At 45.7% G+C, this 15,469-nt stretch overlaps 1 protein-coding gene and 1 non-coding gene across 2 annotated transcripts; both read left to right on the top strand.

Moving 5' to 3' along the window:
* Nucleotides 1-3,439: 3,439 nt before the first annotated feature.
* On the top strand, nt 3,440-3,522 carry TRNAL-CAG (transfer RNA leucine (anticodon CAG)). The gene has a single exon. It is a non-coding gene; the product is annotated as a tRNA-Leu (tRNA).
* A 4,581-nt stretch (nt 3,523-8,103) lies between these two features.
* Nucleotides 8,104-10,746, top strand: LOC138670278 (uncharacterized). Its single transcript, XM_069757473.1, has 4 exons — nt 8,104-8,380; nt 8,841-8,944; nt 9,038-9,184; nt 9,655-10,746. The coding sequence occupies exons 1-4, from the start codon at nt 8,198-8,200 to the stop codon at nt 10,574-10,576; spliced, it is 1,356 nt and encodes a 451-aa protein (XP_069613574.1). The 5' UTR covers nt 8,104-8,197; the 3' UTR covers nt 10,577-10,746.
* Nucleotides 10,747-15,469: the final 4,723 nt, after the last annotated feature.

Genomic DNA, 15,469 nt, shown 5'->3' with positions numbered 1-15,469 from the left:
CCCCTGCTATTGGCTCCAGACAGCCCCGTGTGCGGCGCTTGTGATTGACTAAGCGTTTTGGGAGAAGAAGGCGTGGTCTGTTGGGGAAGGCACGCCATTTTACCAGGCTAGTGCAGTGGCAGCTTGTTGATGCTCAGACTGCAGGTTGTTGCATGTGGTGTGTGGACGGTGGCGCATGGTGGACATGTTTGACTGGTCAGTGCCAGGCATCAGCCACATTGGAGCTGCCCAGAGTTTTGTAGGTGTGTGCCAGAGGTAATAGGTTAGCAGTCAGTGCTGCCTCCTGTGCTCTAAGGATGCAGGACTGTCTGCCTACAGAACCACAGCTCTGCCATCCATCACTGTGTATCTGTATGTTTGTGCCAGGTCTTCCATTGCCATTAATGATCCTTGCTCTGGATTCTTCTGTGTGGTTCTTGGATGTGTGTGTGATGGTGCTGACATACTTGTGTTTGGGGAGGCGCCATTTTGAAGTTCGCCTCAGGCAGCAGAGAGGCTAGGTTCACCCCCGCAGCCAGGCATGAGGTATCGGGGTCTGGAACAGCATTTACAGCTTTCTATTGAACGTCACAGTAATACAAGGTGGGTGAGGGATCAGTGGAGGCCTTCTTTGCTGGGAACCCTGATACTACATGCAACACCTCTACATGCTTTCATGCTGAGCCACACTCAGGTGGCACAAATATCAGTTTTGTAGACTACCATTGTCAGAGAAATTTAAGAATAGTAACAAGGGTAGTTGAGTCCAAGCAAGTGGAGGCCTGATGGTCTCGGAGGCCTTCTGCTACAGGCAACACGCATGAAGGAGAACCAACCAGGAGTGTTCACATTTCCAAAAATTATTGGCAAACACCATCAAAGTGGTATCAATTTCACCACAGTAGAAATAGTATAATTGTCCACTACACCCAATCCAGCACATGGACACAAAACTATGAGTGTTCACATTTCCCAAAATTACTGGCAGCCATGACAAAAGTGGCACCAATTTTACCACAGCAGAAGTAGTATAATAGGGACCGGCAGGTCTCTCGCTACACCCAATCCAGCAGATGGACACCCAACCAGGAGTGTTCACATTTAAACAAATGAGGGTGTCAGGGATCCTACTTCACGATCCCACCTTCAGTTCCTGTTTTGGAACTTGCAGCTCTGGTGCCCCCTTACCCTCAGGTCAGTCAGGGAACTACACCTAGGATAAGTAGTCGCAAGAAGGGCTGCCTTGCTGTGTACTGGCTATTGGGCACTGTGCAGGAAGGGCGGTATGTATGTCCCCAGTCTCAGGCAGGTAATACACACATAATAACCTTCGTCCATCACTGTCAGAGTCTCCACAAATACCCCAGGACACATTTTGATGCCACAAGCTCCTAGTTCTGATATTATTAATATCGGGTCAGGAGCCAACCCAACAGTAGAGTAGGACATGGAAATAAGTTTATAGAGCAAGGAAAACAGAACTAGTAATTTTTTATAGTTTTACTCCAGAAAGATAGGCAGTGTTTTCAAAAATATAAAAAGATATTACAAACGAGACAATTACAGTATATACAGGCAAATACAAAATAAAAATGGATTAAAAGATGAACTTGCATATTTCAGTCAGTGGCACGCCATGTGGAGTAGGGGGAGGGGAAACATCCCAAATCATCAGGTCAAAATGCACAGCCACTCCTGGCTGATTCCCCAGGCAGAAAGACAACTTCCTAATTGGGCTTCATTGTCTTATACCCTCTGTCCCATAACCTCACTGAGTGGGCAGAGCAATGGCATGCACTCCCCTTTTGAAAGTTATGAAAAAGCTTGAGGGCCATAACTCAGGCTGTGAGGTTTGCAGGGTAACGGCAGAACTATTATTTTTCTTATTACGCAATTAGCTTTAATTTTAAGTCTAAACATGGTATCTCTAGGTATTACGGTGAGGCATATACCCTTTACTCAGTTCCTAGTAAGACAGGATGTCGCAAAGAAATGTGGTGAATATCTTAAGGGATGTAGATTCCAAATGTATAAGTTTCCTGCCTCTATGCTAAACCGGCATTACTATATTAGATCTGAAATACACAAAGGAGCCATGTGCTTTTAAATAATGGCTGGTTTTAGCTTGCCAGCAGCTCACATTACACCAGGGTGTGTAGCTGGAGGGAGGGGGAAGGAGTGGTATAGAATTACACAGGCAGACTGAGGGTGCATGCAGCTGTTAAAGAGGGGAAGCTGCAAGGGGTATTGCTGCTGGAGCATGTATTTTGCCACCAAGGAGATGCTGCAGAGCTCTGTGTGTGATTGGAACAATAAGAAATTCTTCATATTTCCTGATAGAGGACCTTACACCTTGGAAGTGGCATCAATTTCATGAGAGTAGAAATAGTATAATAAGGACCGACAGGTCTTTCACTACACCCAATCCAGCAGATGGACACCCAACCAGGAGTGTTCACATTTAAACAAATGAGGACCTTACACCACAGAAGTGGCATCCATTTCACTACAGTAGAAATAGTATACTGTAATAGGGAATGACAGGTCTTCCACTACACCCAATCCAATAGATGGACACCCAACTAGGATTGTTCACATTTAAACAAATGAGGGCCTTACACCACAGAAATGGTATCAATTTCACCACAGTAGAAACTGAATAATAGGGGCCAACAGGTTTTCCACTACACCCAATCTAGCAGATGGACACCCAACTAGGAGTGTTCACATTTCTAAAAATTACTGGCAGCCACCACAAAAGTGGCATCAATTTCACCACAGTAGAAATAGTATAATAGGGACCGACAGGTCTTCCACTACACCCAATCAAACAGATGGACACCAAACCAGGAGTATTCATATTTAAACAAATGAGGGCCTTACACCACAGAAGTGGCATCAATTTCACCACAGTAGAAATAGTCTAATAGAGACCGACAGGTCTTCCACTACACCCAATCCAGCAGATAGACACCCAACCAGCAGTGTTCACATTTCCAAAAATTACTGTCATACATCAGAAAAGTGATAATTTCACCACAGTAGAAATAGTATAATAGGGACCGATAGGTCTTCCACTACACCCAATCCAACAGATGGACACCCAGCCAGGTGTGTTCACATTTAAAAAAAATGAGGCCCTGACACCACTGAAGTTGAATAACTGTCACCAGAATAGAAATAGTATAATTGGTACCGAGATGTCTTCCACTACAGCTATGCCAGCAGATGTAGACAAACCATGACTGTTCACATTTCCTCAAATTTGTCTTAACACCAGCAGCAGCAGCCACAGCAGGCACAGAAGCCACACTAAAGATATCACAGTTACATGACATTAATGCATCACAGTAAAAAATGCAATATCACCTAGTCTGTACAGTGTTCGATTAAGGTGCAAAAGTCCTTGGAGATCCATGACTTGTTCATCTTGATGAAAGTTAGGCAGGTTACACTTAAAGTCAGGATGGCCGAGCGGTCTAAGGCGCTGCGTTCAGGTTGCAGTCTCTCTTGGAGGCGTGGGTTCAAATCCCACTTCTGACATCACCTTTTCGTTTCATGAAACTATACAGATTCTCTACAGTTATTGATTAGATGGGGCTCAAACCAAACTTAGCAATGGGCCTTAAAAAATCTGATTATGATGGCGAACTCAGTCGAGGGGTTCAAGAGAGGCCTGGATGTCTTCCTGGAGCAGAACAATATTGTATCATACAATTAGGTTCTGTAGAAGGACGTAGATCTGGGGATTTATTATTATGGAATATAGGCTGAACTGGATGGACAAATGTCTTTTTTCGGCCTTACTAACTATGTTACTATATTACTTGCATTGGACAGCCGGCTGCGCTTATCCATCAGGACACCACCGGCAGCACTGAAGACACGTTCTGAGAGAACGCTGGCTGACAGGCACGATAAAACCTCCAAGGTATGTGAGGCGAGCTCAGGACACTCATCTATTTTGGAAGACCAAATTATGAAAGGGTCCAAACCCTCCCTGATGGTATTTTTATTCAGTTTTACATACTTGGACTCTGTTGTGCTGGTGCACGAGTTGGTCTAAAAAAAAAGTGTCAAAGGACTCACAGAAATTGCTTCTTCCACTTCCACCACTGCTGCTGCTGTTTTGGCGTTGACAAATTGATGTGCCGGAGGTTGGAAGTCTAAAGCTGTGATGCAGACTCTCTTAAGGTTGTGTAAAGGCGTGTTTCGATACTCCAGCATTTGCGGATCCCTTTCCAGGGCAGGAAGCATCTGGCAAAATTTGGTTTTATAATGTGGATCTAAGGGTATGTGCATTAGGAGAAACGAATGGCTGGCTGACTGTGAGCGCCGGCTGGCCGTAAAGCAGAGCACAGCGGCGGCGCTCACAGTCAGTGCGGGAAGCTGAAGGCGGGGGACGTGACAGACATCGGAATGTAAGTATATACTGTTTTTTTTTTTTTACATTTACAATGGTAACCAGGGTAAATATCGGGTTACTAAGCGCGGCCCTGCACTTAGTAACCCGATATTTACCCTAGTTACCAGTGAACACATCGCTGGATCGGCGTCACACACGCCGATCCAGCGATGACAGCGGGTGATCCAGCGACGAAATAAAGTTCTGGCCTTCTTCCTCCAACCAGCAATGTCACAGCAGGATCCAGATCGCTGCTGCGTGTCAAACACAATGAGATCGCTATCCAGGACGCTGCAACGTCACAGATCGCTATCGTTATCGATCAAAAGTTGCTGAGTGTGACGGTACCTTAAGGCTACAAAGAACAGTCTGCCCAGATCCCAATTCAAAAGGGTTACTAAAATCGTATCGGACCCCACAATGAGGGAAACCAGATTCCATGAGATGGCTAATAAATTAATTACTCGTGATTATCCAGCACAACTACTTGAGACAGAATCGAATAGGGCTTTAGTGGAAGCCGACACTAGCACAGTCAGGACCAACAAGATCCAGAGACTGCCATTTGTCCATAATCATCCCCCATATATGCTCAGGGTTCATAACCTCATTCGGAGATATTGGCCCCTTCTCAATAAAGCTTACCCCAACATTGAATTATTCAGGAATCCACCACTCATGTGTATCAAACGCCCCAAAAATTTACGGGACACATTAGTTAAAGCCGATTTGGGGCGCCCTGTCCTTACTGTTAACGATATCTATAACCCTGTATGTAACCCCTTTTCATATGTACAGCACCATGGAATTGATGGTGCTATATTATTATTATTTATTTATATCACTCCCTGGACTCCTTCCCTTAAAGTACCTCGGTGCTGCTTCTCTACGCCATCAGGGCCTTCCCAGTATGGGTCACTTACCTCTGCAGAGGATTCCAAGAATAAAGAGTCACAGTTCGGTCTCACCAACATCTTTACTCAGCAACTTGCCATCCAGGGCACACATTGTTACAGCAACGGCATCAGTGTCTCTGTCCCTTGCCTGTCGCTTAGCCTGCACTCGGGGCTGTCTGTACAATGCGGTTCCACAGTGTCCTTAATGTCCAGTATTTCTGCCTTTCGTGGGTGCATTCCCTGCCGTTTCACCCCGGTTCTGAGAATGGCGGCCCATGCAAAAATCTGCCACATCCTGGTGCACTTTCTCCCAAATGGCTCAGCCTTCTTCTGTTCAGTAGCTGCAGTCCCACTAATACTGCACTGCTGATTCTGCTAGTGATGTGTTCTTCCTCTCGCTAGTTCTGGCCCCCGGATATCTTTGCCAGGCCTAATCCTTCCTAAAGAACGTTACGGGGCACGAAGTGCCCTGGGCTAGCCAGCCCTGGTATGAGCTGCACGGGTGCCCAGGCCCCAACTGACTAAAACAGTAAGCTACACTATACTTATCCCCATCTCACAGCAGCATTTTTAGAAGCTTGAAGAAATAACTATATTTTCTGTTTCAATAAGATTTCACTGTATTCGCCTCAAGAAAGTACAGGGAAAATCGGGAGTTTGCTAAAAGTAATGCTCGTCTCATTATCAGCAAACTCCCTAAATCCCCTTATTTTGTCACATTACGACAGCTGTGACAATTCTTTCCCATTCAGGCCATGGATATTTAACAGCTGAAGTTAAACACAGATGGATCCGCCAGAAGCCTGCAAGTCAGTGCTTCAAATGAAATAACGTAGGATAGCAGTTAGTACCTGTTAAGTATCTTCCTGTGACAGCAGTTGCAAACCAGCAATTTGGAAGCAGCCCAGCATTACTTTGAGGACAGTCTCATATTTGATTTAACTTTGCTACTAAAAGTAAATGTGCCCAGTTTATGCGCCTTGTCTGAACTTCTGCACGCTGCCTGGCCTGTCACTCTTAGCGGAAAGGCAGGAAATGACTCATGACTATATGTAATGCTCCGTGTTCTGTGACACTGCTGTAACACACTGTACTGGATTTCATAAGGTATTTTAGAAGACGAATATTCATGTATACAAAACTGTCAGCTTATGAATGAACAGGAAAGGGCACTGACAGCATTAAAACGTGTATGTAACTTCCAGATACATCTCCTATTGTATGTAATCCCAAGTGCAGTTTTTCCCAATGTTTTTAAACCAATTAGCTCCTAATTAAACAAAGTATCCCCAAGTCTATGATCATAAACTGTATGTTAAATGCACAGCCTGGTGTGTAAACAGATAAAATATATTTTTTTTCTTACATATTTACATATCTGAAAAAAACACTGATGACACTGCTGGTAAAGACGGTGACCTGGACCAAACACTGATAATACTGCTGGTAAAGGCGGACACCCGGACCAAAGACTGATGATGCTGCTGGTAAAGATGGACACCCGGACCAAACACTGATGACACTGCTGGTCAAGACGGACACCCGGACCAAAGACTGATGACGCTGCTGGTAAAGACGGACACCCGGACCAAACACTGATGACACTGCTGGTAAAGATGGACACCCGGACCAAACACTGATGACACTGCTTGTAAAGACGGACACCCGGAACAAACACTGATGACACTGCTGGTGGTAAAGACGGACACCCGGACCAAACACTGATGACACTGCTGGTAAAGATGGACACCCGGACCAAACACTGATGACACTGCTTGTAAAGACGGACACCCGGAACAAACACTGATGACACTGCTGGTCAAGACTGACACCCGGACCAAACACTGATGACACTGTTGGTAAAGATGGTCACCTAGCCCAAACACTGATGACACTGCTGGTCAAGACGGTCACCCGGCCCAAACACTGATGACACTGCTGGTAAAGACGGACACCCGGACCAAACACTGACGACACTGCTGGTAAAGACGGACAACCAGACCAAACACTGATGACACTGCTGGTAAAGACGGACACCCGGACCAAACACCGATGACACTGCTTGTACAGACGGACACCCGGAACAAACACTGACGACACTGCTGGTAAAGACTGTCACCTGGCCCAAACACTGATGACACTGCTGGTCAAGACGGTCACCTGACCCAAACACTGATGACACTGCTGGTAAAGACTGACACCCGGAACCAAACACTGATCACCCTGCTTGTAAAGATGGACACCCAGACCAAACACTGATGACACTGCTGGTAAAGACGGACACCCGGACAAAACAATGACTAATCCAAAATACAGATGAAACAATACCATTTTTTCACAGTTGTGTGAATAAAGCCTAAAGCTAGCCACACATTAGATTGCAGTCGGCTTAACAGTACTTTGCTGACTCTCCCATACACAGAACTTGCTCGGCTGAGCCACCCTGTGTACTCTACGAGAAAGGACATCTCTGCTGGCGGCTTATCTCCAGGAGTCTAAAGAAATCAGTCAGCTAAACCTGTCTATATTGGCAGCCAAGTTAGCCAACATTAGTCTAATGTGTAAGGGGGCATTAAGCTTCATAGGAGCACAAAGATGACAGCCCTCGGTAGGCTACCAAAGTAGACCATTGTCACTCTGCAAATGCATTATTGGAGGTGGGGGTGAGGATGACGATGAGCCCCCAGCCTGTTAGGGTATGTTCACACGTTCAGGATTTCCATCCTTTTTTTTTCCTGACTGAAACCGCAGGTCTCTGCAGAAAACGCAGGTGCGTTTTTTGGTGCGTTTTTGGTGCGTTTTTGGTGCGTTTTTTGGTGCGTTTTTTAGTGCGTTTTTTGATGCAGTTTTGTCTGCAGATTGTCTGTGTTTGACAGAAATAAAGTTTACTGCAGTGGGGGGAAGAAAAAAAAAAAAAATGATGTCATTTCCTTGTCCAACCCTTTTCTTCTTCCATCCTCCATTTTGGAACTTACACATCAAAATGAGTGGACGTGCAGAGCGTCGTCCAGATGACAGCCCACGGATCCAGCTCCGCACGCCACACCGGATTGCGATCCTGGGGTTGATGCTTCTAATTTTGAATCGACATGCATGTCAGGTAAGCAGATGTCTGTTTGTTTTATATATTGGGTTATGGGTACTTGTCCACATTCTGGAAACGTTGTATGTTTGGCGCTGCGTGTGGCCGCAGCGCCAAACATGCAGCGTCCACATGTCAGCATACTGGAGGTGATGTCATGAAATCACGTGTCCACTGTGTGTCATCCGTCAGCCCTGCGACTCCGGACATGCTGCGCGTCTTTTATGATCACAGCATGTCTGTGTTCCTTGTTGTGAAACTGCGGCTCCGCAATGAATAAAAGAGGACCCTATACGTCGGGTGTGATGATGCTGGATTTGTACAATGAACACATCTGGCATCATTGCGTACTAGAATGGGGTGGGCCTTCCTGAATGTGGACACGTATCCTTACATAATCGACATTGTTTTCCTTGCATGTTTGATATATTTTTCTAATTGTTGTGTTTACGAAATATTTTTTTATTTTTCTATTTAGCGGCGGCAGAGAAGACGTGTGCAGAAACGATTGTGGGTGCACCCGCTTGTAGAAGACCGAACTGAGAAGGGGCACTTTCATGTGCTGTACAATGATTTGAGGAGGTAAGTAGAAATATATAGAATGACTAATTTACCTTTTTTGGCTAGCAATACTTGTGAAGTAACCCTTTTTTGTTGTTCTTTTGCAATTTTCAGATATCCTGAAAAATTTATATCGTTTTGTCGGTTACCAATTATTGCCTTTGACAGACTGCTTACCATCCTGGCACCCCATTTAACACTGCAAGACACGGTAATGAGGAAGTCCATCTCTGCTGAAGAAAGGCTGCTCATCACCTTGCGGTAAGTAACAATTTTTTGGGGGAATGTTGTTAGGTCTGTATTTTACTTGTGTGTGTGTCCAGTATGTGTGATTAAACCCACCCAGTCCTCTTTTTGGACAGGGGGCACACATACACACACACACGTGAGATACGGGCGAGTGTTGCATGGTAAACCCCGGCTCTGCCGCCTGCACTCTGGAGCGGAGTCTGCACCCACATACCAATACATGGAGCCGCACGCTCCACAACGGAGTGCATGCAGCAGGTCCGGGGATTACCATGCAACATTTGGTCATATCTCGCATGCGTGTGTGCACAAGTCCCATCAGGCCTTTTATTAATGTTTTTTACACCCTTTGTGTTGTGCTGGGTGTTAATGCCAGCATTATTGAATGGTGCTGGACGCATATAATAGCGGCCTTAACTTGTGACATGTTGTAATTACCTTTTTGTGTGACATTTCTAATTTTCTTTTTTGTTTCTTTTCAGATTTTTGGCCACAGGAGAGAGCTATACATCCCTGCACCTCCAATTTAGAGTTGGTAAATCTACCATCTCTAACATTGTGAGGTGTACATGTACCGTCATCTGGCAGAAGTTGCAGCCCATGGTGATGCCTTCCCCAACCGAGGAGACTTGGCTGCAGGTTGCAGCAGGCTTTCAGTCTGTGGCCAATTTCCCAAACTGCATAGGTGCAGTCGATGGTAAACATGTTCGGGTTCAGCAGCCACCACGATCAGGATCACGCTTCTTTAATTATAAGAAGTATTTTTCAGTGGTCCTGATGGCGGTGGCTGATGCCCATTACAAATTTGTTGCCATTGACGTTGGTGCCTATGGTAGTACTGGGGATTCTCGGGTGTTGCGAACGTCACAGATTGGGATGCAAATTCTTCGAGATGGCGGCACGCTCCCAGCCCCACGACCTTTGCCGGGTTCCACACATCCAGTGCCGTTCGTGATGGTATCGGATGAGGCGTTTCCCTTAACGACAACCCTGCTGCGCCCATACCCACGAAGGGGACTGGATGCCCGACGGAGGATTTTTAATTATCGGCTGAGTCGTGCACGCAGATATGTGGAATGCACCTTTAGGATCATGACTAGTCAGTGGAGGATCTTTCACACTGCCATTCAGTTGGACACAGACACCGTTGATGCTGTGATAAAGGCTTGCTGTGTACTCCACAACTATGCTCGTGAATACAACACTGACGTTGATGTGGAGTACCAGCAGCCAGTATTTAATCCAGTTGACAACGGGGGTCTGGGTAGGCCGTCCAACTCTGGTGTGCGTGTGAGAGAATCCTTCACTGACTACTTTATGAGTCCTGAAGGTGCCGTGCACTGGCGATACTCCTGTGCTGGTGTTGAGCAGCCTGACCAGCAGAGAAGGATGCATCTACACTGACCCCCCCAGAAATGTTGCCGACATCGCTGATAACAGTTTTGACAACATCCCGAAGAATGAGAAACGCCAGCAACCAACACAAAAGTTTTAAAAAAAAATTTTTTGTTTCATGTTACCAAAAAAACTGTGTTAAATAATTGATTGTAATATCAATAAAAAATCTATTTGGGTGTAATTATTTTTTTTTTGTTTTTTTTGGCTACAAAAATTTTGGTGTTTTATGAAAATAATAGCAGTATGACGTATACAATTGTTAACACATCAACACATAAACCACTAATTGATAGCCCATAAACCCAGGATAGCGGCCTTGACCGCATTGTAATAAAGAAGAGAATAGTATGTTTGAAATATAATATATTTAAAAGAACACAAATTCTTTGCAATATTTACAAAAGATTTTTCAATTAGAAAAAACAAAAAAAAAAGCCCCTTTCAAAGCCAACCGGCAACTGGAGCTAAAAAACAAACCAAAAAAAACTCGGTGCCACTGAAAATTTTTGCCCATGTTCAATTCAGAAAAGTATATTCTGGAGAATAGAGGAAATTTGATCCCTCTGATTGATATGGTGCTCCCCCCATATGCTGCGAACTTCCTCTATCTCCAGAAGTAACTTGGCTGTGGGCCAAATACTGGGGTCTGGTAGCTTGTGTTTCCGGTGTTCGGTGTCGGGGCCTGAAAAGTCCCAACACCCCCATCAGAACTTCATTGTATGGAGATATCGGAGCAGGGTCCTCCAGAGCAGTGAGGGACATCTGGACCATGGACATGAAAAGAGATTGTCTATCCGGTGGCAGGGAGCGTGTTTTTCTTGCCACAGTTAGTGCAAAGGAGTCGCAGTGGTCATCAGAACTAGATTTTTTTAATAGATCTAACGTGTCGCAAGCGATTTGGACAGTTTGGTCATCTTGGTTTTTCTTTGTTTTTTTTTTTTTTTTCTCTGCTGCCACCGGATAGACAGCTCTCTTCTCCACTCTCACAGCTTCTGCGGAATCAGATGCTTCAGCAGCTGCTGAACTAGATGTTGATGCAGCAGCTGCTGAAGTGGATGCTGATTCAGCAGAAGCTGTGGGAGTGGAGGTAGAGATGGTCCCTCCCACTCCAGAGGAACTGCCTGCTCCATCCTCTTTGTCGCTGTCCTCCAAATCAGCTACCGACATGTTTCCTTCCGTCCTGTTGGAGAAAAAAAAAACATCAATTTTTCGCACAACATATTATATTTAAATAATCATGTGGAGTGGATTTTAACTTACTTTCTCAATGTCCTACTGGACACAAGAAACTGCAGCTCTTCGCTAAATGGAAATTTACTTTTGCTCGGCGAAGAGCCACTCTTAGAACATTCGTTCAGGAACTTCGTGAAACGGTCTCTGATTGAGCGCCACCGTTTCCTCACATCGTTATCTACCAAAAAAAGGTTACAAAATACAACAACATTTTTTGTGAGATCTAAACAAATTATATTTTTAATATACTCAAGGTTTACTAAATAAATTTAATTAAAATTACCAATTTGCTGCTGTGTACTCCCTGGATACTTGTCCCAATCTGGGATAAGGTCTCGTACAATTTTGGTCCAGGCTAGTTCCCGGAAATATTTATCCTTGTAGGATTCATCGGCTGGGTCCCACAAGGCCGGATAATCCCGAACCTACAATAAATACAATAGTGTCATCTCATAATCTATAGCGCGACCAAGTAATGTTACACAATTGCTGGAAATATTTCAAAGTAACCCCTAATAACTGAACACAAGCACAAACTGAAAACACAAACACCAATAAAAACGCTTGTGTGCAGTTGTTTTACCACTAGTTCTGTCGCCGTCAATCCTGAGTGGTTCGTGCGACAATCAACAACATTCATTAAAAAACACACTATAAAGTGAAATAGTTAGGGTAGGGTTAGGGCTCATAACCCTAAGCACTCTACCCCAAAAGGGATCCTAAACATAACACAACCACAAAAGGGATCCTAACCCTACAGGGATCCTAACCCTAACCCTACAGGGATCCTAACCCTAACCCTAAAGGGATCCTAACCCTAACCCTAACCCTACAGGGATCCTAACCCTAACCCTAACCCTAAAGGGATCCTAACCCTAACCCTAACCCTAACCCTAACCCTACAGGGATACTAACCCTAACCCTACAGGGATCCTAACCCTAACCCTAACGGGATCCTAACCCTAACCCTACAGGGATCCTAACCCTAACCCTACAGGGATCCTAACCCTAACCCTAAAGGGATCCTAACCCTAACCCTAACCCTACAGGGATCCTAACCCTAACCCTAACCCTAAAGGGATCCTAACCCTAACCCTAACCCTAAAGGGATCCTAACCCTAACCCTAACCCTACAGGGATCCTAACCCTAACCCTAACCCTAAAGGGATCCTAACCCTAACCCTAACCCTACAGGGATACTAACCCTAACCCTACAGGGATCCTAACCCTAACCCTACAGGGATCCTAACCCTAACCCTACAGGGATCCTAACCCTAACCCTACAGGGATCCTAACCCTAACCCTAAAGGGATCCTAACCCTAACCCTAACCCTACAGGGATCCTAACCCTAACCCTAAAGGGATCCTAACCCTAACCCTAAAGGGATCCTAACCCTAACCCTACAGGGATCCTAACCCTAACCCTAACCCTAAAGGGATCCTAACCCTAACCCTAACCCTACAGGGATCCTAACCCTAACCCTAACCCTAAAGGGATCCTAACCCTAACCCTAACCCTAAAGGGATCCTAACCCTAACCCTAACCCTACAGGGATCCTAACCCTACCCCTAAAGCTATTGTAAGGTGGCATTAAGCACGGTTAGTAATGGCGAGGCGTCAATAAGACGCCGATCAATTATTAATCCTAATAAGGTTTACTATAATATATGTGGACCCCCCTAAAAAAAAAAATGTGTTGGGGTCCCCCTATATTTTTAGGCCAGAAAGGCTAAGCAGACAGCTGTGGGCCAATATTTGACGCCCGGGAAGGGGTTAAAATACCCATGGCTGTTCCCAGGCTATGAATATTAACCCACAGCTGTCTGCGTAGCCTTTCTGGCACTAAAATATAGGGTGACCCGGAAAAAAAAACGTGTTGGGGTCCCCCTATATTTTTAGGCCAGAAAGGCTAAGCAGACAGCTGTGGGCCAATATTTGACGCCCGGGAAGGGGTTAAAATACCCATGGCTGTTCCCAGGCTATGAATATAAGCCCACGGCTGTCTGCGTAGCCTTTCTGGCACTAAAATATAGGGGGCCCCGAAAAAAAACGTGTTGGGGTCCCCCTATATTTTTAGGCCAGAAAGGCTACGCAGACAGCCGTGGGCTTATATTCATAGCCTAGGAAAGGGGCCATGGATATTTGCCCCCCCCTGGCTACAAATATAAGCCCGCAGCCGCCCCGGAAAAGGCGCATCAAAAAGATGCGCTAATTCCGGCACTTAGCCCCTCTCTTCCCACTCCCGTGTAGCGGTGGGATATGGGGTAATGAGGGGTTAATGCCACCTTGGTATTGTAAGGTGGCATTAAGCCCGGTTAATAATGGAGAGGCGTCAATGAGACGCCTATCCATTATTAAGCCAATGAAAGGGTTAAAAAAAAAAACACAAACACTAGAAAAAATATTTTAATGAAATAAAGACACCCACTTTTTGACAATTCTTTTATTGCACGCTCAATCCATCCTGAAGACCCTCGACCTGAAAAAAAGGCAAAACAAAAAAACAAATTCATACTCCCTGGCCCTGTCCGCAGAAATCCATCGAGGGTCCCACGAAGATCTTCCATGGAGAACAGACACATCCAGAGATGTGTCTGCTCTCCACGGCTGCAGCAACACACTGACAGGAGCCATAGTTCCTGTCGGTGTGTCACTGCGCATGCGCGAGCGAGTTTACCGGCGGTCATTGACCCCGGTACTCTCGCTTAACGGCAGTGCTGCGTGGGAAAGTTCAACGCAGCTGTACTGCCGTTAACCGAGACGCCGGCGCCATTGAGCTCCGGGACAGTACGCGATACACTGCTAGGAGCTTCGCTCCTGGCAGTGTATCACCGGAGAGCAGGAGATCGGCGTGGGACACTCGGTTATGGATTCTGCGGACAGGGAGTATGGATTTGCTTTATTATTTTGGGATTTTTTCATTGAGGATCGAGGGCTTCGCCTACAAGTGTGGTGTATGGTGAGTATATACTCTATGTTATGTGTTGTATGTACTGTACTGTGTGTCATGTTTGTGTATTGTGTGTTTGTGTTTGGTGTGAACTTTAGTATTGTGCTAAGTCGCCGGACACAGGGACAACTCTCCCATCCTAAATACCGGATGGGAGTAGTAGTCCGATACGGCGACTTAGCACAATAGAGGCATATCGTCGCATGGGGACGGACACACAGACTTACCAAATCAATCAGACGCCCGACATCGATCCCCATGCGACGGTATGCCTCCATAGTGACAGTCTCTTCGTGATACAGTCGGGACCACACACGCCGCCCACGGACTTCCGCCCACGCACTTCCGCCCGCTTCCCCGAACTTCCTGCAGCAGCGGTTCTGCACATCAAACCGCAGTAAAACACGCAGATATATTTTTGATCTGCGTGTTTTACTGCGATTTTGACCTCACAATGGAGGTCTATGGGTGCAGAACCGCTGCGGTTCAGGAAGAAGAATTGACATGCTCCTTCTTTTTTCCGGGAGCTATTCAGCGCGGCTTTTTTTTTACAATTTCCGGACCATGTGCACAGTGTGTCCTGTTTTCCATAGGGTACAGTGTACTGTACCCTGCATGGAAAACAGCTGCGGAACCGCAGCGGCAAAACCGCCGCGGTTCCGCGGTAAAAAACGCACTGTGTGAACATGGCCTTAGAATTACTTTCATGCCACTC

This window comes from Ranitomeya imitator, chromosome 3 (assembly GCF_032444005.1).
Source record: "Ranitomeya imitator isolate aRanImi1 chromosome 3, aRanImi1.pri, whole genome shotgun sequence".
Taxonomy (NCBI): Eukaryota; Metazoa; Chordata; class Amphibia; order Anura; family Dendrobatidae; genus Ranitomeya; species Ranitomeya imitator.
The sequence above is the reverse complement of the archived record's forward strand: the minus strand, read 5'-3'. Positions and strand labels throughout refer to the sequence as shown.